Source organism: Juglans microcarpa x Juglans regia, chromosome 3D (assembly GCF_004785595.1).
Source record: "Juglans microcarpa x Juglans regia isolate MS1-56 chromosome 3D, Jm3101_v1.0, whole genome shotgun sequence".
Lineage (NCBI taxonomy): Eukaryota > Viridiplantae > Streptophyta > Magnoliopsida > Fagales > Juglandaceae > Juglans > Juglans microcarpa x Juglans regia.
This window is the reverse complement of record NC_054598.1, coordinates 2,328,281-2,350,423: the sequence shown is the minus strand read 5'-3', so window position 1 is coordinate 2,350,423 and position 22,143 is coordinate 2,328,281. Positions and strand designations below refer to the sequence as shown.

Genomic DNA, 22,143 nt, shown 5'->3' with positions numbered 1-22,143 from the left:
GGCCAAGAGCAAATTCATGCTCCGGTCCGGGCGTGCATTTCCTCCACAAATACGCTCTGACTACAAAAATTCATCAAATCCTTTAGCGTCTCTCTTTCGAAGTTCGAAACTCACAGAGTTTGAACGTGTGCGTTTTTCATCCTCAATTTGAGCCTTTTGTTTTAATCATTTTGGTGGTCGTCCTTTTTTGGAGCCGTATAAATATAGCCAAAGCTTAAATCGTTCCCTTTTCTTCCCCACGAGATATATGCAATTTTATATCTGGGTTTGTCAGTAAAACCGAGCAAATGCACTGTAACTACTTCAAGTTAGGAGTTCTTGCTTCATAAGCCGGAGCAGCGAGCACTATGTTGGAGTCAATTCTTCGTTGCCAGGTACCATATATTACGCCAGATTTTTAACACCTTACTTGGCTCAGTTCCTGTTTAGCATTTCTTGTGCTTTCTTGGCTAGCCATATTCGTTTTCTATGTTTTTTTTATGCTATGATGGATTTTTTTTATGTTTCATGGAGCTTTAATTGAATTTAGAACTATTGACTTTATTCATTCAAGAATAGTTCATCTTAACGTCATATCTGGACCTTAACTACTTCATCAACTTCCCAACAAGCGCCTATAGCTTTCTACTTTTGCTTAAAATTAATTAGAGCCCCTAATAATTTTGATTGGGTGAAGTGGGTAGAATACTGAATATCCGTTGAACTTCTTCACGCCATGTTGTGTGTGTGTGTGCGTGTGTTTTTTTTTTTTTTTTTTTGGGCGTAGAATTTTCTGAATTCTCCATAATTGCAAATCTGGTTCGCCAATGGAATAACTAGAGAATTAACACGGCCACAGGTTTTGAATCGTTGTTTGGAATTAATTTGTAAATGCATTAATTTTTCTTCCTAAATTGTATGTAATTTGGTTTTGGATTGAACCCCGTATTCAATATTTCTGAGAAGTTAGCTAGTTCTATGATGGTCAAAGTTAACATTTTTCAATGGCAAATGTTAAGTTAGATCTCTTTTATGTGCTCGTGCATTTTATCTTTTCTTTGGAAAAATTTGCAGCAATTGGCGCATGATGACATCATGATACTCACTATCTCAACTTTCGTTCCTGATTAACTCTTTAAACGCATTTGATGATTTACACTTGTTCAATCTGAGTAGAATATAATTATCTGTACTCTATCATTATATATAAATGTATTTCGTTAATACTGATCTATTTCAATTGTTTGCCCCCTTGTAGGGATATGACATATTCAAACAAAAGAGCCCAATTGGGGCTTGCTCCCATGCTACTTCACGACTTGGTGGAAAATATATTCAAATGTCTTATTCCCGTAACCAGCAAGTGTGTCTGTCATCATATGCCATCAATTATAGGATGAGTCAGAGTTCTCTTGTTTCAGGATATTTTTTTGGGGGTGTGCATTCATTATTTCCCTCGGTATCTAATTGGGGAGGATTCTGTTTTAACCATAGATTGGCCCCTTGGGAAAGATCCCGGGTATGTGCAGCAATTGATGTTGCCAATGCTGTTGAGGTCATTAATGATTTAGGTTCCGATACCTTGACATTCTTAGCTGTGACTGTCTTGGTTGTTCCGGCCTTCAAGATCATTAGAGCTAGCCCTGTAAGTAAAACTTCAGTACTTCAATCTTTTTCTTTCAAAAATTTTACTCTCTCTCTCTCTCTCGTGCACAAACACAAGACATATTATTTTAAGGTTGAGTTATATTTGACCTATGCTCTTTCCTAAAGGTTTAAGAATATAAGGATAAGCATTGAGAAAGAACCCAGCTCAGCCACACAACCAGATGAATGTTATGAGTGGTTTTATTCTTAAGCAAGATATCTAACATGAATTACTTAATTTGATCTACCGTGGTATACATGTATATACTATATATAGCTATATAGTTAATACATGTATACAAATTACTTGATCAGTCAATATTGCACCGATATTAGAATGTATTATGCAAAAGAATACGAACAAGTAAGCTGCTTAATTTATATGCACATGCATACTTCCTGCAATTAATGGCTTAGCAAAGCTCATATTTGAATAGAGTGTGGTAGAATTAGACAGCTGCAGTAGTTATTTAGTTTATTATTTCAGTTCCCTACTGAATTTTTAGTGCTGATCCTTTGCAGATACTTGGTTTCTTCTTTGGGGGGATTGTCCTCAATCAGTTTGGCTTGTTTAGAAATCTTACTGATGTGAAAGTTCTGTCTGAATGGGGTATTCTATTTTTGGTAAGCTTAATCGCTTTGGGTGCAACTTATAACTTTTAAACAGATTATCACTATCACCACTGTGTTGTAATTTTTATTACTATATTTAACCATGGCAAAATGACAATTTTGTCATCATTATCATTGTCCTTAAAATAGAATAAATGTTCAAAATCAGAATACACTGCATTGGAGCTTTTTGTAGTGTTTTATCATTATCATTGTCCTTAAACTAGTGGTCTCAAATTATGTTTCCATACATGTCTCCTTCCAGTCTTGTGTGATGAAATGCTTATCATTCTATAGCCCTTTCCCCAATAAGGGGAACTTTGTTTTATCCATACTGCATAGTTGAGACCTGAACAAGCAATTTGTTTTATGTCAAGTCAGGGAATGATTCACGTACCATTTAGTTCTTTCATATGCTGAATTTGTTGTTTCTGCTCTTTTTCTTGGTGCAAACTCTCATATGATGAGATTTTAATCTATTGGAAAACATCACTTTGTAATATTTGTTCGATGCTTAACCATGAATGCATCTGCCTTCGAAGTATTTTTTCTTCAGTAGATAATTGCTTGCACCTACCCATTGTACTGAAGGTTAGGGCATTGGGACGTATTTTAGGTCTCCTGTGCTGATTTGTGAGAGCTAATACCCCCAAGAAGATATCTGGGAATGTTTTTAGCTGAAATGTTCATCTTTGTTGCATGACTTTGTGGATATGTATTTCTTGATTCGGATTTTGAACTGTGAGTCTTTTTAGAAGTAATTTTTTAAGTCTGAAAAATTGAAGGCTATAATTTGAATAACAATCACCTTGCCCACTTGTAATAAATACTGTGCCATCTATCTTGATTATCATTGATTTTTTTACCAATAAATGTAATGTTTCAGCTGTTTGAGATGGGCTTGGAGCTTTCATTTGCACGCTTGAAAGCTCTTGCAAAATTTGCCTTTGGCATGGGATTGACTCAGGTATGATATTGACAAAAGCTAAGATCTTATTGTCCAGAGGGTAGAATATTCTTGCAAATCAGATGGTACATACGTTTCTTCTGTTATTTAGCATTATTGTGGAACATCAAACATGACAGTTGTGAAATAATTATTTATTAAGTTTTTGTGACGTACATGATATGAAATTGCTGGAACCTTGAGATTTTAATAGATGCATCAAAGTTTAATTTTGCATATAATTGATTATTTCCTATTCTTGGAGTTTTATTTGGTTGGCATCAACAAACACTAGAAGAGTATTGTGCTTGCATTTGGGCAGCGAATGGCTTTTAAAAACTTGTTGTCAATACTGGGTGCTGTTTGGAGCGAGAAATATATCTTTTTGATAAGATCTGGAGTTGGAACTCAGTTTTCTCATGCTTGAAAAAAAAAATTGCTTTAGGGATATGTTTTTGGTTGAATGTTCTGAGCATTTTTGTTTGGCCATGTTCAAACCTAAAATGCTCAAATTCCAACAAGGAACCAGTGGATATTTGCAATATTGATTGGTTGGCTGGGTTGGATAAACTACTCCTAGAATTGATTATGAAAATTTCTTGCTCAAGCAATTAGCATAGTAGTTTGAGGTCCATATATATAGGTTTCAAGGTCCATGATCAAAATTCTCTCTTTTCTGTTTCCTGTATTTGTATGGATGTAACTATTCAGCTTCCCGTTTACTCTGGTTCATTACTTTTGGAAAATTACGTAATTAACATGGCAGTTAATTTCTTTGCCGTAAGCATTAACAGAAAAATCCCATGAAAGATGAGTTAACTGGGTTCAAAGAAATATTTCATTAATATTATTAGAAGTGTACCAGTATATTGTTCAGTAAAGAATCCCCTTGTCTTAGCTTTGTCATACCGTATTCCATACATGTGCTGTTTCTTGTAAGTTTACATATATAGCTTGCATTTACTCTTTACGGGTTGTTCTTGGAGTTGCGTGGCAAAAATAATCAAGACTTCTATGAATTCTGGGCGAGTCTCTAAATTGATTAACTGATCTTTGTTTACCATTTTGTTTTTCAAATCTTTGCCCTTGAAGGTTGTGTTATGTACTCTTGCTTTCACAGCATTTGAACTTCCTCCGAATGGGGCCATTGGAACAAGAATTTTGGAATTTCTTTTTCACTCAAGGCCTGATTTGGTGAGAACTCTTTTTTGAGATATCTTAATATTTCGCATGTACTCACATTTTTTTTATCGCTGTTGTTTTCCTTTTTTTATTTTCACCTGAATTTCATGACAGGGGATTTTCATGCTGTGACTTGCTCAACTTATTGCAACCTGCATTTGCATCAAATCCATGTTATAGAATAGAATGACAATATTTTGTTTGGAATTGAGTCCATAGGTTTACATGTATAGATGTGATACCCCATTCTGATAAGTGATAAGGGTAGGTGGTGTATGAGATCACACATTGCTTAGGAATGAGAAGTTCTTGCTCTTTATAATGTTCCAATGGGGCTCCAGTTGTGTTATTGACTAGTCCTTTTGGAGTCTAAGCCATGTGACTTGGGCCTTCCATTGGGGTGTTACAATAGATTAGGCGAGTATGTAGTTTTGCTAATTATATGTATCGACCTAGTCGAACAAAAGCCTTGCTACCGTAACTATCTTCTACATGTTCTATAGTACTGCTAAAAAAATGTTGCTCTATTAATATCTAGTTTAACTTTATTGTTACAGGTCAACATCAGAAGCATTGACGAGGCTGTAGTGATTGGTGCTGCTCTCTCTCTGTCTTCCTCAGCTTTTGTTCTGCAGGTATTCCTAGATTAGCTGATATCAGCCATTATGGAGAAAATGTTAATAGCTAAGCTTAGGTTCACATTATGGAAAGGTTCCTATTGAAATTTCTTTTGTCATGATGAAACTTTAAAGTTCCAAAAAGTACAAAAATCTCTTGCATATTCATAAATAATAACAATGGGCACCCAATGGAGCAATTATGTTGGCTTGCTTCTTCTGATATTATGACTTGATTGTGAGCTGGATCATTTGTTAGTTTTTTGAGGCATTATGAATATTTGGGAAATTGCACTACGAATCTTATTTCTTGCTGAAGAATTTATAACCGAAACAACCTTACATCTTGAGAGATGGATCCTTACTATTTGTCCATTCTTGAACTGAGCATTTTAATTACTTTCTCCATGTAATGGGATTTGAAACTGGAGGTTAAGGATGGTGCAATAAACTGCTTCTACTTTTGGTGAGGTGATTTACATGGTGGCAATAAGAAGTAGATTTGAATCTTAATGATCAAGACAAGTTCAAAACATTGATAAAGGAGGTTGGATATGTAATGGATTGTATACGTGCTGACATGTTTTCTGTTTAATGGATATGCATCATGGCAAATGATACTGGACTATAATTTTGATCTTACCTAGTATAGTATTTAGCTTCTTGCAGAGAAAGGTGAGCTCCCAACAAGATTTGGCTCAGCAACTCTTGGTATACTCCTGTTACAGGTTCTACTTCAGACTCATGCCTGGGCTTATGTTCCCTTTTACTTCCCCTTCTGGATTTTGCTAGGGTTGTCTTTGCAAAGTAGACCTCACAGTATGATGTCAATAACTTTTGGACTTCCCACTGGTTGATTTGCAGGACATAGCAGTTGTCCCGCTTTTGGTCATACTTCCAGTGCTAGAGAGCCAGGTACACAGGAACTTACTATGAACTTTAAGCATACAATTGCTTTTAGTTTCGAATACAATTTTCTTTAATGTTCACCGATGGTAGAGCTTTCCTTGTTTGAGATGGATGCAACATATCTTCTATTCTATAAGCCTATTAGTAGTCAGTAATGCATATGGTTAATGAATTTGTTAATCATATTTTCAGGCATATTCCCTTGTAGTTCTATTTTTGTTATTTTATGCTGTGTTTTTATTCTTTTGTATGTTGTCTTCTCACATATAATGCGATTCATTGACCCTGCACTCCGTTGTTTTTGCAGAATCTGGTAGAGGAAAGTATTTGGCCAATGCTTGCTAAAGAAAGTTTAAAGGCTTTAGGTGGGTTGGGTCTGCTTTCTCTTGCAGGAAAGTTCCTTCTCAGACGAGTTTTCGAGGTGTGTTTTCTGTTTACTTATTAAGGACCCTAAACACCTTTGTATCTTAGAGGCAATAATATAGTTTGTCTGATTAGGTTGTTGCAGAAGCGAGAAGCTCAGAGGCTTTTGTTGCTCTCTGCCTACTTACCGTTGCTGGGACTTCTCTTCTCACCCAGAAGTTGGGCTTCAGTGATACGGTTTGATATCGTTACTTAAGCTTGGAGAATTGTTGGGATCGATATTTTCAGTTTCCATCCATTGATAAAGTTTGATCAAACTGCAGCTTGGAGCTTTCTTAGCTGGGGCACTATTAGCAGAAACAAATTTCCGGACACAGATTGAAGCTGATATAAGGCCATTTAGGGGTTTGCTTCTAGGGTTATTTTTTGTCACTACAGGGACATCCATTGATATGCAGGTATAATAGTTATTTAACATCATGATTGTTCCTTAGATCTTCTACTTTCTTGGTTTTTGTGTATTTGAATTGCAATTTAGTAGGATGAGAAACTGAGTACATATGCATAAGGTTTTTGTCTTACATTATGCAAGGTTCTGGGAAGGAATATAATTCATCTGGACCAGATGTATGTGCATTTTGATTTTTATTAACTCATTATGATATATTCTATGGGTTTCATTTTCATAATAGTGAGTGTTATCCAATGGACATAAAAGAGTGTAATTGAAGTGGCTGACATAAATAAAAAGTTTACGAGGCCTTTTATCTTATTCTTTTAACCGTTTAAGTAGCTCTGTTGTCTAGTGGAAGATTGAAAAACATGAAATACATGAGAAGTCATAATTTCCGTTGGCCTCTGCAACAAGGAGACACATTTTATTTATATTTGGCCCTAATATAAGTAAGTTTATTGATGTATTCATATTTTCAAAACTCATAATATCATAAACTACTCCATTATACCGATTATTGGCCGAGTTTGCAGCTCTACAGTGGTTAACCCTATGTGGCATCCTCTCACATCTCCCTTTCTCATTTTTTATGGTTTTTCCAATTTATTTGAATTGTTTAAACATTCATAATGTTGGCCTACCGTATCACAATGATAACTCTCTCTTCAGCCTTATCGCCCACTCTGTCTCATTATTATCAGTAATTACAATTATCAAAGGAGAAAAAAAATGATTTTGGATAGCAAACTTAAGAAACTCTTCATTTCTCTCTCTCTCATCCCTTTTTGACAATATGCTTTAAAGTTAAATAATAAAAAGTTAAAATTTAATGGGGGTCTAAGCGTTGTGCTGCTCTTTCTTTGCAGCTCCTTTTCCGAGAGTGGCCAAATGTGCTTTCACTTTTGGCAGGTTTGATCGCCATCAAGACGCTGATCATAACTGCAATAGGTCCCCGTGTTGGACTGACTATCCAGGAAAGTGTGAGAATAGGATTGCTTCTATCTCAAGGAGGCGAGTTTGGATTTGTAGTTTTTTCTCTTGCAAACAGGCAAGTCATATGTTTGTTCAATTTATACCTATTCACAGACTAAGCATTTGGTTCTCTTTTTTTTCCTAAAATTTTCTGTGTTCTCGGAAGCAGGCTTGGTGTGCTACCTCTTGAGCTTAACAAGCTGCTCATAATTGTTGTTGTCTTGTCAATGGCATTAACCCCATTTCTCAATGAAGCTGGAAGAAGAGCTGCTGAATTTATTGAGGATAAGTCTGATGCAGATGATGTATGTCCAGGTTCTCTGTCAGTATATTGATACAATAGATGACAAGGGGCAACCATGGTGGACATTGATTTTGTTGAATTAAGTTCTCATATAAGGACTGAGATAGGATGCAACTTAGATGCCATGCGTGGACATGAACTAGTTAGTTTAGGTTCCAAACTGTTTGCATTTTTGTGTTCTCTCTTGTATTATGAGCTAGGTGTTCTCTCTTGTATACACTCAGTGTACTTGGTTTCACCTATTGATATTAATAAATTTTTACTTATCAAAAAAAAAAAAAAAAAAACTGTTTGCTTTTTTGTGCATTTTTCTAACCCTTCTTTTCACTCTGTTCACTGCTTTTGCATCAAATAGTTGAAGTTACTAAGTCTTAACTATCACTGATTTGTAAATATGTGTAAATATTCATACAACACCAGTTCTGCTGACTTGATAATTACAGATTCAGTATTTTCCCATTTCTTCAGTAACATTTCAGTGTACCTCAATTGAAATATGAATATTTTACAGAAAGCTGTTGAGATGGGAAGCTTTGATGTCAGTGAGCCCGTGGTCATCCTTGGGTTTGGACAAATGGGTCAGGTAAAATAATGAGTATATGATAATAAGTTTCATTTTCACGGAATCACTCATGATCCCAATGAAAATTTTTTTTGTTCTTATTTTGAAAAATTCATATGCAGGTCCTTGCCAATTTCTTGTCCACCCCATTGGCTTCTGGATTAGATGGTGATGCTTTGGGAATGCATTATGTTGCCTTTGATCTTGATCCTTCTATAGTGAAGGTAAGCAAGATTTGTTAGGCTTACAAAACTGTTTTCTTCAGTTTGACTCAGTTCCTCTTTGTTTTATGTTAATTAAGAGATAGTGCAAAGCAAAGATATCTGGGGTAGCTCCCAGTGTTGATCTGAAGGGCCCTGCCTTGATGAGGTTCCATGTAAAAAGAAGAATATATAATTTTTTTACTATTAAGTTAACAGGCATCCAGAAAACTTGGCTTTCCAACTCTTTACGGGGATGGGTCACGCCCAGCAGTTTTGCAGTCTGCTGGTATCTCTTCTCCAAAAGCTGTCATGGTTATGTACACAGGCAAGAACAGGACAATTGAGGCTGTTCAAAGACTTCGGCTTGCTTTCCCTGTGGTAATCCCCTCTCTCTCTCTCTCTCTCTCTCCTGCATGTGCGTGTGATGCCCTAGAATAGCATGTGTTGGTGAGAAAACCATGACAAACATGATTGGAGAGTCAGGTCACTACAGAAAGCAGAAAGACTGAAAAAAAAAATCCATGCTGGTTTACTTAGGTGCCATATGAGAGTATTTGTTATTGCATAAATTTTATTAAATTACTGCAGAGTTAAAATTATATTTGTGGTCTTTATTTTTGCTGGTTTGATTGTGAGTCTCATAGCAAAAAATCTATCAATCAGATCCCAATTTATGCAAGAGCTCAGGATCTCGCGCATCTTTTAGATCTAAAGAAAGCAGGTGTGACAGATGCTATATTGGAAAATGCAGAGGTATTAGCAGATTGAATCTTTGTTTATCCTTTTGGACTTTTAACTAGATAGCGTTCCTATGGTTTGGCGTGGACAGGCTGACTAAAGTGTTCACATTATTAACGCAGACAAGTTTACAGCTGGGCTCTAAACTTTTGAAAGGACTTGGTATCATGTCTGATGATGTAAACTTTCTCAGTCAGCTTATTCGTGACTCCATGGAGCTACAAGCTCAAGATGCACTCAGAAAAACTGATGATCAAGAATTGGATATCATGAAGCCATTACAGGTACTTATAATATGAAATCTAGCAATTTGGTTCAATGCAAGGTCAAAGAGGTCAGTCTGCAAACAATTTTCAATACAAGGAACTGATCTGTACTGACTTTTCGTCGCGCTGTTAACCATATTTCTAAACAGATGTCCCTGTTTGGGACTGTATTTTCCTTTTCAGTTAATTATCTTGAATTAACATTGGTGACAAGTTTGATGATTTAAGTTTGATATAATGCCGTATGGCTGTTCCTTTTTTCTTAGGCATCAGAAATTACTCTGTTGCTTTAAAATTGATTCTGTGCTACTAATTTAGTTTTGCTTATTATTTATTAGTGGTACTGATGGGTTTGATTGCTAAGGTGAGAGTTGGTGACCTAGTTGGTGACCAAGCACCCATTCTTCAACCACATCTTTCTGTGCTACTAATTTAGTTTTGCTTATTATTTACTAGTGGTACTAATGGGTTTGATTGCTAAGGTGAGAGTTGGTGACCTAGTTGGTGACCAAGCACCCATTTCTTCAACCACATCTTTCTGTGCTACTAATTTAGTTTTGCTTATTATTTACTAGTGGTACTAATGGTTTTGATTGCTAAGGTGAGAGTTGCTGACCTAGTTGGTGACCAAGCACCCATTTCTTCAACCACATCTTTCTGTGCTACTAATTTAGTTTTGCTTATTATTTACTAGTGGTAGTAATGGGTTTGATTGCTAAGGTGAGAGTTGGTGACCTAGTTGGTGACCAAGCACCCATTTCTTCAACCACATCTTTCTGTGCTACTAATTTAGTTTTGCTTATTATTTACTAGTGGTACTAATGGTTTTGATTGCTAAGGTGAGAGTTGCTGACCTAGTTGGTGACCAAGCACCCATTTCTTCAAGTACATCTGAAGACATATTATCAAGGGCGAACCTGAGGGATGCATCTCGTCTTTTGGGGCTTCAAGGAGAAGTAGATCAAGCGACATACAATACTGAGCTCAAGGAGTTTGAAAATTCAGGCAATGGCGTTTTGTATTGTGAACTGGATAAAAGTTCACCAGTCAAGTCTGAAGATGCCGAGGGAGAGAAAAATATAGTGGATCCGTCAATCCCTTGCATAGCAGCTACAGATGAGTCTTAAAAACTTGCAAACTTCAAATGCTCTTGACTCCTCTCGCTCATTCTCTGGTGTAAAAAAATTCATGTTTTTTGGCAAGTCCAACAGTACAGACTCACAGACAGTAACAAGCTAAACATTGTTAAAAGGGACAGGGATTGATCAGGCAAAGAGAAAAGAGAGGCCAGTCATTTTTTGGATGAACCACACCATGTATATTGTGTAATTTGATGAAAATACTCGAGAGTAATAAAAACTTTACCTTTTCGCTTCCTTGCGTGTATCTTCATTTTTTTGAAATTTATGTTCCTTACTAGTTTGGGTACTGAGAATATCTCACTACTATTCATTATTTTATTATTATTTTTCATATTCTTTTCACTACTATTCAATATTCTGTCGTTATTTTTTCACTGCTATTCACAGAATACCTGAAAATACCTCACAAAATAGGCATTGAAATGCTGAAGGAAAAAGTCAGGTACTTCAAGTTTTTGTGATTGAATTCTGCAAGAGTTTCTGAGAACCAAAGAAAGAAAAGGAGTTGAATTGGAAGTAACACCACAAGCAAGGGAGCAAGTCCCCTGATGTGTGTGTGAGAGAGAGGTAGAGGCAGAGAGGGAAACAACAATCAGAAAGGAGACGAAACTACTCGGAATAAGAGGCACAAAGCCTTAGCCACCAACGGTCTCGAACCAAATTTCAAATAATATCCGAATTACTAATATATCCCTGATTTCTTAAATATCAGTCCCTCCCGGTTTTTTAACTGCTGAACTCCAGTAAGGTAAACTCACACGTCTAATTATCACAATCACTCCAAATGACTATTGTTATCAAAAGTAAATCATGTGTTTTCAATTAAAAGCTCACTCTTTTATTGATTGTAATCCTCACGATTCATGCGTAATTGATTATTACTCTTTTAGAAGTTACGGCATTTAATATGATTTTTTTTAAACAAAATATGATTTTTTTTAAACAAAATATGATTTTTAGATAGCGTGTGTATGAATATATAAAGTAGAATACTTAGGAATAACAATATATGACATGACCTGTGAACCCGCCATGAAATACGCGGATTTTGTATTTAATATAAATGAATTTTGGTCAAAATAGATTGACTTGATAAGATACGATTATAAATGGGTTAACCCACGAAATTGACAATTAACTTGTATAATATGAATAAATTATATTATCAAATTTTATAAATGTTAATTTAACATGCATTTTTTTGGGATATAATACTAATATTAATATTTGACTACTTGATATTTCAATTATAATTGTGAATGATTTATATAGTTATCTTTATATTATATATGAAATATATGAATTGAGAAAAAAAATAAATATATGGGTAAACTTAACTCATTTACATGAAGCAAATTAAATGAATTGAATGGGTTAAATGGGTCACATCCAAGCTAATCCAATAAAACTTATCAAATGGGTTAAGTATGTCAGATTGTTCATTATTTGTATGAGTCGTGTTAAAATTTTAATGTCTGGTCTGTTTAATTAATTGTTCGTTATTTATATGAGTTGTGTTAAGATTTTGATGTTTAATCTAATACTCACGACTTAATACGATATGAACGAGATCTGCATACTAGAATTACCATCCCTAATGTTACTCTCCTAATCATAGGCAAAATGAGAGTTTCTCTTTCATACTATGTTTAATGATTTCATTCTCTGAATTTTGGAAAGAGTTTTGTTATGTACAAGTAAGTTTGCGTATCAATCTGCGTATTAATATTGTTACTTTCATATTCTAAATATAAATTAACATTATTTTCAATAAAATTTATTTTATGATCAATCATATTGAATAAATGTATATATTAATGCACATAATCACTTACAATTAAAATTTTTCTCTTGAAAAAGGTAGGTAAGAAATAGAAAGTCACTCGGATGGTATTTGGGGGTTTGGGGAGTTGGGAATTGGGATGCTTTCTTGCAAGTTCCAACCAGTAGGTATACTTCTAAACAAACATCGTTTAAATACAAACCACTACTTTAACAAAGTGCCCGCTTTTGTTTGAAAATACAGATAGATAGGTGCAACAGACACACATTCGACTCATATTAACTTTGTTACTTAAAATAGTTTTTTTTTTTTTGTTTTTTGTTTTTTGTCTGTCATGTGACGTGCATAAAATTAAATTTTTTTTTTTATATAAATCTCATATTTTATTTATTTTTTTAAAAATAATTATACGATAATTACATAATTTACAATTACAAATATCATCTATCATATAATGTTATGATAAAAGTATATTATTATTCGTAACCAATTGGTTAGAATCAATATCGGAAATATCGGGGGGATATTCCTCCACTTTTGTATCTTATTTGGAGATGCTTAGATCAACGGCTGATAATCAAAACGTGGAGGCTCATAACCTAACCTTGTAAACCCTACACCACGTGATTAGAACCGAAAAAGAAATCTAGTTGTAAACAAAGTATCCTAAATCCGTATGTCTTTGGGCGAGAAAGACAGCTTCTACCACAAAGATCTTGATCAAATTGTCCTCCTTATCTTAACACTCCGTTTCCCATCAGTTTTCTATTTTCATATCAGATTGGGAAAGCAATTCCCAGCTCACAATATGTTTGTTTCCCCAGAATTTGACAGCGGAAAAAAAACTTCCGAGGTTTATAAATAAACATAGAAATTCCGGAGGTTGATGCTCCCCTCTTTTTTATTCAAACAAGCACCCACTCTTCCTCTTCCAACTACCGGTCAAAACCCATAATCGAAATAGTTATAACTGTTCATTGTTTTTTTAATATAATTTTTTTTTTCGTTATTATTCTCATTTATGGCACTGGAGAAAGGACAAGCAAAGCCTTCAGAGGAATCCAAGCCTTCGGCTGAAACAGAGATGGCGCAGGGAACTCCTACCACTGCTCCCACCCCTTCATGGTTCACGCCCAAAAGGTATTCTCTTTTTTTCCTTTTTTCTGGGGTACCTCTTTGGTCATTGAGAAAATTGGGAGAAGAAAAGAAAGAAAATTTGGAACGTTTCGGTTTTTTTTGGCGGCCGGGGGGGGGGGGGGGTGTTGTAATGTGAGTGTCTGGTATTCAGGCTTCAAATTTCTTGTGTATTGATTACAGAGAGAATGTAGCAGTAGGACGTGGTTATATTTTATCGGTCCTGAGGTAACAGCTGAAACAAAAAGGATTCATTCATTTGGGCCAAAATTTCTCTTTTGGATTAGTTTTTGTGTTCCAGGAAACCAATGTCAATGTGCAGAAACTTCAAAACGCGAACTTTGATTTTGATGTTTGCTGAAACTGTGTTTGGTTGCTGAGAAAATTAAATAAAAAAAAATGTTTTCATATATATGCCTGTTGTTTCATATGAATTGGAGGAAAAGGATGCGGCATATAACCACTGCGTAATACAGTTTTTTTGGGATCAGTGAATTCTCATATATTTACAATTTATAAACCAAGATGCTGTAGACCTGATATTAAAACTTAAAATTTATTTCCTGTTCAGGCTCCTCTGGTCAAATTGGTCTCTAGGCATTCATTGAATTGAAACTCCGTCCAGTACAATGGAAGATTTTTAAATATACTAATCTTGAAATTGTTCCCTACACATTTATATCCCAAGCTTCACTGAGCATTTGTGTTCTGCATGTTTCGTCTGACCACTTTTTAGAGGTTGACATTGATGGGTTGGAGCACATGTTTCACTGTTTCTTTATTGAGTGTTCAGTTAAGTTAATCGTTGGATTTGATAAAAAGGCATTCTGGTATATCATAGAATGATGCATTCAAGAAAAATGATACTTCTCCTGTACTTAATTGACTGACTCCCCAGCCCTTCTGGCTTGGCTGGGGGTGCTTTTAGGTACTAGTGGCAGAATGATGGCTGTTATGCTTTTGAAGTTAAAAGTAGAAGGCTGATTTATTAGATTGTCAAAATTAAATCTCTGTGGATGTGTTTGTATGTGCAGCCCTGGCTTTTTGTGCCAAAACAAATGGTCGCCCGAAACTTCTTGAAGTTTGTGTGTGGGTCTATATGTACTATTATTTGATTTAATTCCGAGCTTGTGTTATAAAGATCTTGACATTCAAACTTCATTATCCATTTTAAAGATTTCACAAATATCATTTTTGTTGATCTTGTAATATACTAGATTTATTTATGTTGTTTTTGCAGGCTACTTGTTATCTTTTGTGTGATTAACTTGATAAATTATGTGGATCGGGGAGCAATAGCAAGCAATGGTGTGAATGGGAGTCAAGGAACTTGCACAAAAAGTGGCACATGCACATCCGGTAGCGGAATACAGTAAGATTATGCTAGGGGTGCTCATTCGAATCTGTGAAAGTATTCCTTCCTTTAGCATCTGGTTGTGACTGTATATCAAAACAGTTTCTTTTTTTTCCTTCTCCTCGCTGTTGTATGTGATCATTTGACAGCAGCAACATTCATCTGTTTCCAAGAATCATGCTATGCAATAAAAATGAGAAAATTATTTGTTAGTTCAATATTTTGCTGTTATCCTTGTCCAGATTTATGCAGTCTGAAAATTACATCTGCTCACTGTAGCTACTGAGTGATTGAGGTTGTGTGTGCTGGTGTGCATGACTGTGGATAGTCATGGGATGTTTGATTGGGAATTAAAATTATGGACCATCTACTTTCTCAAGAATCTTAAATTTCTTTGCTGATTTTGATTCCCTATTGTATGTAGGGGGGAGTTTAACTTGAGCAATTTTGAAGATGGAGTTCTATCATCTGCTTTTATGGTTGGACTTCTTGTGGCTTCCCCTATATTTGCATCATTAGCAAAGAGGTAATAACCATTTCGTGTTGCATAGTTGGCAACCTATCTCATTATAATTTATTGAAATAGTAATGTAGTTTGAAAATTGGGTTTCTAATATGTTAGAGAGAATTTATCATTCACTGCAAGCATGTAACTCTTTTTTTTGCTTAAAAAAATGCTGCATTATACAGATAATTGGAAACTGATAGTAAATGCACCACCTAAAACAAGGATGATATTTTGATGATTGTGACAATGATGGCACATCATACAAGTTGTTAAAATATGCACTCTAACTTGATCATTGAAGGGGTTTTCAAAATCTACTTATCGAAAAAAAAGGGGTGTTCAAAGTCTAGGCAAGGTTCCTGTTTATCCTCCTTGAGGTTGACATGTCTTATATGTAATGGAGGCAGAACTCTTTCAGCCTTGTTGTAGATTGATAGGGAAGAAGTTTGATTCCTTTTTTGTTTTGGCCTTTTTCTTTTTAACTTTAGTTTTGTTTTGGATTTAAACCTTGTATTACATGCCAAATGACTTTTTTTTAGTGGATCTCTTTCAAGGTTTTATGTTTTAATCAAATTTTGCGGCATAAATTCGTTTAGGGTTATTGAACTTGGATTGTGAATCCAGGCTTTCACTGCAACCATCTGTGCATTTCCGTTAGGTTTTTTCTCCATTGCATATTAATTTGGCATTTTTAATTAATTGATAGCGATTGGAGAAAGAGAAAATATTTGATTCTTTTTTGGGGTCTAAATTTTTTTGCCTATGCCAAAATATATCATTCCAGGTTCTGATCATTAATTAAATTTCTTAAGAATCCTAAATTATTTTTATTGAAAATTTGCAGCGTAAATCCATTTAGGCTTATTGGAGTGGGACTTTCGGTTTGGACTTTAGCTGTTGTCGGTTGCGGTTTGTCGTTTGATTTCTGGTCCATTACAATCTGTCGCATGTAAGTGGCTTACTTATAATTATATGTGTACACACACGCACAACATCAAGTCATCTAATGTACTTTTCATTTCGGTCTTTTTATAGGCTGGTTGGTGTTGGTGAGGCTTCATTTATAAGTCTAGCAGCACCATTCATTGATGATAATGCCCCAGCTGCTCAGGTTTCTGTTCGTTCTTTTTTTCCCCTTTCCCTTTTGAGTATGATTGGCATTGCATGATCTGTGCTGTGTGCTGTACTAAGTTTAAGGCCCTTTAATCTTTGGATGTAATGATTCTGTGGCAAATCAAAGTTAAAGCACCATCTGCAATTGTGCTAACAGTTGCATGTCTTCCAATTTCTTTTATTTTCTGTGATTGCATCCTGTTTTACTGGTCAGCTGCCATCAGAAATTGTGTTGCACTTTCAGTTTGGACATTGAGGCACGAACGTTTTAAATACTTGCCTTTAGACCGAGTTGTTTATTCTGATTAGGAGGGTGGAATTGGGATGGGATAAGATGGCTTCCCTTACTTTTCTTTGTGCTTGAGTCAACACCGTTGTTTTTTGCTAGGTCAAAAACAACATTTTTTTGTTCTTGAAGGTTTGTTGGAAGATTCTTATGTAAAGATAAATTAATTTTGTCATTAGGAGACTGATCATAAAAATGTTGTAGTCATAGTTTTCATGGTCTTACACTCATTTTTTTATTTTACCTGTTTTATCTGCTTGGACCTCCTTCTAATAACCTGTATTTGTGTCAGAAAACGGCATGGCTTGCAATATTTTACATGTGCATACCAACTGGATATGCACTTGGCTATGTTTATGGTGGATTGGTAAGTCCATTTAAGTAATTGCTCTATGATTGAAGTCCACTGTCAAGTTTGAACTCCTGATTAATATTTAATTGTAAAATCATGAGAATTATGTGTGTGAGACCATTTTTATCTCCTACTACAATTCACATTCTAATTGCTGTTTCTCACTTCTTTCCATATCCTTTATGTTGCCTTCTCTGGTCTTATTGAGTTCAATGTATTCGTCTTTTGTTTTTCCTATATAGGTTGGAAGTCATTTCATTTGGCGTCTGGCATTCTGGATAGAAGCAGCTTTAATGCTTCCCTTCGCTATTCTAGGATTTGTGATGAAGCCTCTTCAATTGAAAGGTGCATGTTCCTAATGTATTCATTTATAATCCTGCAATCATTTTTGGTATGTTTCTAAACAACTTGGGGATGCAGGATTTGCTCCCACTGAGTCAAGCAAAGCACTGGCAGAGGTAGAGACAGCAGCCTTGGAGGTTCAAGGTGCTGCATGTTATCGTTATGATGGCATTATCCAGTATCTGCTTATTTTACTTTTCTGTGAAGTACTTCATCCACTGGGTGATGAACATCTTATTCTTACTAGCAGACAAGGATTGTTTCTTAAAGCTATTCATATATCTTATGTAGTGAAATATAACAGGAATCTGCTCTGTTGATTAGTTTTATATATAGAGTAGTTCTCTTTATTAGCTCTAATAATTATTACTCTGATTCTCAATGCATGGTTACAGAGGCTGCAGTTGGTAATGATGGAGCTGCATCCACAAAGGAAAAGTTCTGGGATAAGAGCTCATGTGAACCTGCCACGTGAGGAGCTTCATCCTTAAGCTCACATGGTGTTATTTATTATTGAATGCGATTCATAGGCCTTTATACAACCTGTAATGCATATATACATCTACCAAAATATTTCATATATTGGTTTTCTGATTATTTTATGGCAGGGTGAAAGTTGCAACCAAGATTTCCAATCAAGTTGCAAGATTTATGAAAGATTTGAAAGTGCTTCTGCTTGAGAAGGTGTATGTCATTAACGTTCTAGGTATTTTTTTCACCTGCTTTACAGCAACCTTCTGCATATTTAGTAGCTACTTTCATTTAATAAAGTGTGTTGCTCGATAAGTTACTCCAGAGAATTTCATCCTTGCTAGTAGTGATTTTCATTTTGGTATATTTGAAATGCAATAATTTAACATGTTGCTTTCCTCATTCTTTATATTAACGATCTGAAACTCTGAATGACCCTTAGGTTACATAGCATACAACTTTGTCATTGGTGCATACTCATATTGGGGTCCTAAGGCTGGTAAAAACATATATAATATGGTAAGCTGTTACCTCTTTCATTTAATTTCATAAGATTTGCATAAATAAGATGTACTCATTAAATTTCAACAATGTAGCCCCAAGATGCAACTTGGTGATCTTGCTGCACTATATAAAGTTCGTTATTTTTGCAGAGCGATGCAGATCTGATATTCGGAGGGATCACAGTTGTTTGCGGAATATTTGGCACATTAGGTGGAGGCTTTGTTCTCGATTTTATGACAAACACCATTACAAATGCTTTTAAGGTAGGTGCTTTTGAGTTTAGATTAAAGGTTCTGGGATTACTTTCGTGCTGTCAGGACTCAGGGTGCCTTATTAAAGTTCTACTCTATTTATTTACCATGAGAAGCTGTTAGATACTTATTTCTTTTGAATCACCATGTAAAAATTATTTCAGCTTGCCTCTGCCACTAAATTCTTTACTTGCCAATTGTTGCAGCTTCTTTCAGTGACAACATTTTTTGGAGCTATATTTTGCTTCAGTGCCTTTTGTTTCAAGAGCATGTATGCTTTCCTAGCTTTTTTTGCCGTTGGTGAACTCCTTGTCTTTGCCACTCAGGTATTTTCCTCCTCGATGTAAAATTGAATGTTGGTTGACTCGTTGAATTTGTTCAATGCACAGCTATTACATACTTGCATTAATTACAGGGTAAAATAAAGTGCATCTGATGAATGATTTTTTTTTTTTTTTTATATATATGAGATATTAATGAATGATAAACTATATGATCTGCTGGTAGTTAATTGGTAGCTGCATTCTTGATCTTATGGTTCCTAAGCAAACTGAAATATTTTTTATTGAAAGAATTTCGTCTATATGTCTTTTTTCCCCGACAATCTCTTTATGTACAGGATTTTTTTTTTTTTTTTCTTTTGCAGGGACCTGTAAATTATATATGTCTCCATTCTGTTAAACCAAGTATGAGACCACTATCTATGGCTATTTCTACTGTTGCAATTCACATCTTCGGAGACGTGCCTTCCTCACCTCTTGTTGGAGTTCTCCAGGTTTGTCATATTTGATTGCTACATGTTCTCCCCAATATAACTTGTTTCATTATAGAAAGCAATGGACTGATGCACAACTGGCCTTGCTTTGGAATTATCATGCAGGATCATATTAACAACTGGAGGGAGACTGCTCTTATTCTAACAGTGATTTTGTTTCCAGCAGCCGGAATTTGGTTCATTGGTAAGTTCTTATTAGTTATTTTCCTTTTCTCCATACAAAGGGAGCATTCATATCTACTGATAATGAATGGCGGGTGCGGCACCGAAGTTCCTCGAGTAAAAGAGTAGATAGCATTTTGGTTCATTGGTAAATAGTGGGGTTATCCATCTACAATTTGAAGTTATCTCAATTACATGAGACCAATATGTTCTATTACTGCTGCAGGAGTATTTATGCGCAGCGTGGATAGATTTGATGAAGAAAGCGAGCATCGAGTTATTGCAACTGATAGGACAAACAGAACACCCTTGCTTGAAGGGAAGATGGCACAAACAACACGATCTACAGCTGAAGTTTAGAATTTTTTTTTTTTTTTTTAAAAGTTTGCATTATCCTTTATTTATGCCAGCACTTATGCTTTTTCTTTTATGTAAATAACGACCTGGTGGTTTAAGATGGTCTTTAATCTTGTCCCAGTTTTGGAATGAATAAGAAAGGCATTTGATTTCATAAAAAGAAGTGTAAATTGTAATTTTAAGTTGATATTAAATACCTAGAGCTATCAAGTATCCAAGATGATGTCTTCTGCCCATGAATAGCAAAGAATCAACCTTCCTTGCAATCTTCACATTATCAAATGTCTATAATTGAGGCAGTAGACACATGACATGGTTGATTTGTAGGAGCACTCAATTACAAGGCCACCCCTAGTTCACAAGGAATCAAATGCTTATTAAAAGTTAAGCCAATCTCTTAAATCTACAAAATGGACAATAAGTGGGGGTTACAATATTTATGGTAGTTTGACAGTAATGTGTCTATTGATATTAAAAAAAAAAAATGATTTAATCACAATTTTTTTTTGCAAAAATAAACTTATAAGTTGGCAGTTGACGTAGATTAATGTGGTACGTTAGATTATAAAGTTATTCTTATTGTAAAATAGATTTAGCATATTACATTATGTTAGTTTATAAGAGTATTCTCGATAGATCTTTTAAAAATATATCTAAAAGCTAAATATGTAAAATTTTGTCCAAAAATCAGATCCATTAGATCATGTAAAACTCCTCTATACTGTTCATCCGGTGAATAATTTATTATTATTATTAATAATTTATTTTTATTGTTCATTATTTAAAACATCTCTATTTTCTTTCATTCTCTTCCACAAAATATCTTGAAAATATTTTTGTAAAATGATTTCATTTCGTTATATTTTGATTTTATTTTTAATTTTTATTTGATTTATATATTTTTATTGTGTATAGGACGGAATTATCACATTGTATATAAAAATATACAGCAAATACCAAAAAATATAAGGATATTATAAATTTATTGATAGTTGAAAGAAATATTTAAAAAGAATAAAAAAATATTATTTAAATAATATAAATAAATAAAATGATATATTATATATTATAAAAATAAGTATATAAAATAAAAAAAAGTGAATATTATCGTAAAGGATACGAGCATTGGAATGTTTTTTGAACACTACCATACATCAGCCGCATTGGAACTTTTTTTGAGTTTACTTTTCCATAACATCTCTCTTGCGCCGTGAATTATAAGCAGAATCCGTAGTCCAAAAGCATGCTTATGTAGGATGCTTTATACGTAAGCAGAAAACAACGTACTTCCCGAAACAACGTCGCCCAAAACCACAGGCAACTCTGATATCGGGAATTTCTTATAAATCAAACGCTACGCACCTCACATAGACCAGTGCAGTAGTCGTATGCCAATGGATGATTGATTGAACTATCACCTAAAACCGACGAAGCAACACCCACAGATTCTTTTTTTGCCGGTTTAAGATATCTCCGTCTCTCCTTATGATTCAATCTGTCACCTTCTTTATATATATATATATCTAGATTTTTAACGGTATATATCCATGTATATTTCCGTTGATCAATGGCGCCAACAGCGGCAATGCTCATTCTATGTCACCACGGCAAATCAAATTCCCCTGCATCTCTTCCTTCTCGGCCAGTACCACTACCACCTGCAACATCTTTTCGGCTCAACCTGATCTCGGCACTGAAACGGTTTTCGTTAGAAAAAGTCATCTGCAAAGCAGGACCGGATGACAAACAAGAACATGGTGTTGTAACTGTTGACCCTTCTTCTGCGTCGGAGAATGACTTTGAAGAAGCTCTTCTTCAACTCAGTTGCTGGTAGAGAGCGTTTGCGTACGTGGCC

At 35.0% G+C, this 22,143-nt stretch overlaps 2 protein-coding genes across 5 annotated transcripts; both read left to right on the top strand.

Annotated features, from left to right (window-relative positions):
- Positions 1-11,130, top strand: LOC121255360 (K(+) efflux antiporter 3, chloroplastic-like). 4 transcript variants are annotated; one of them, XM_041155637.1, is made up of 19 exons: positions 1-374; positions 1,238-1,624; positions 2,149-2,250; positions 3,125-3,205; positions 4,277-4,378; positions 4,924-5,001; positions 5,643-5,711; positions 5,848-5,898; positions 6,200-6,313; positions 6,391-6,492; positions 6,579-6,713; positions 7,576-7,757; positions 7,851-7,986; positions 8,497-8,568; positions 8,670-8,771; positions 8,967-9,128; positions 9,414-9,503; positions 9,611-9,772; positions 10,356-10,568. In XM_041155637.1, exons 1-19 carry the CDS (start codon positions 348-350, stop codon positions 10,446-10,448), a joined length of 2,247 nt encoding a protein of 748 aa, XP_041011571.1. In that variant the 5' UTR covers positions 1-347; the 3' UTR covers positions 10,449-10,568. The 4 variants fall into 4 exon arrangements, with proteins under 4 accessions (XP_041011571.1, XP_041011572.1, XP_041011573.1 ...); XM_041155638.1 differs by lacking the exon at positions 10,356-10,568 and adding an exon at positions 10,237-10,349; XM_041155639.1 differs by lacking the exon at positions 10,356-10,568 and adding an exon at positions 10,119-10,205.
- Positions 11,131-13,344: 2,214 nt separating this feature from the next.
- On the top strand, positions 13,345-20,300 carry LOC121255398 (probable sphingolipid transporter spinster homolog 2). Its single transcript, XM_041155698.1, has 16 exons — positions 13,345-13,819; positions 15,054-15,185; positions 15,592-15,693; positions 16,520-16,624; positions 16,711-16,786; positions 17,367-17,441; positions 17,669-17,771; positions 17,847-17,912; positions 18,164-18,239; positions 18,377-18,474; positions 18,682-18,758; positions 18,893-19,006; positions 19,201-19,320; positions 19,641-19,769; positions 19,875-19,953; positions 20,158-20,300. Exons 1-16 carry the CDS (start codon positions 13,701-13,703, stop codon positions 20,289-20,291), a joined length of 1,605 nt encoding a protein of 534 aa, XP_041011632.1. The 5' UTR covers positions 13,345-13,700; the 3' UTR covers positions 20,292-20,300.
- Positions 20,301-22,143: the final 1,843 nt, after the last annotated feature.

What these genes read in the sequence shown, in the direction of transcription:
- LOC121255360 (XM_041155636.1), top strand. Translation starts at nt 348, where the DNA reads ATGTTGGAGTCAATTCTTCGTTGCCAG. An exon ending in AATGGGGTATTCTATTTTTG is followed by an intron (nt 2,251 to 3,124) that starts GTAAGCTTAATC and finishes GTAATGTTTCAG; the next exon opens with CTGTTTGAGATGGGCTTGGA. An exon ending in TTCCAGTGCTAGAGAGCCAG is followed by an intron (nt 5,899 to 6,199) that starts GTACACAGGAAC and finishes TTGTTTTTGCAG; the next exon opens with AATCTGGTAGAGGAAAGTAT.
- LOC121255398 (XM_041155698.1), top strand. Translation starts at nt 13,701, where the DNA reads ATGGCACTGGAGAAAGGACAAGCAAAGCCTTCAGAGGAATCCAAGCCT. An exon ending in GTAAAAACATATATAATATG is followed by an intron (nt 18,759 to 18,892) that starts GTAAGCTGTTAC and finishes TTATTTTTGCAG; the next exon opens with AGCGATGCAGATCTGATATT. An exon ending in CTCTTGTTGGAGTTCTCCAG is followed by an intron (nt 19,770 to 19,874) that starts GTTTGTCATATT and finishes ATTATCATGCAG; the next exon opens with GATCATATTAACAACTGGAG.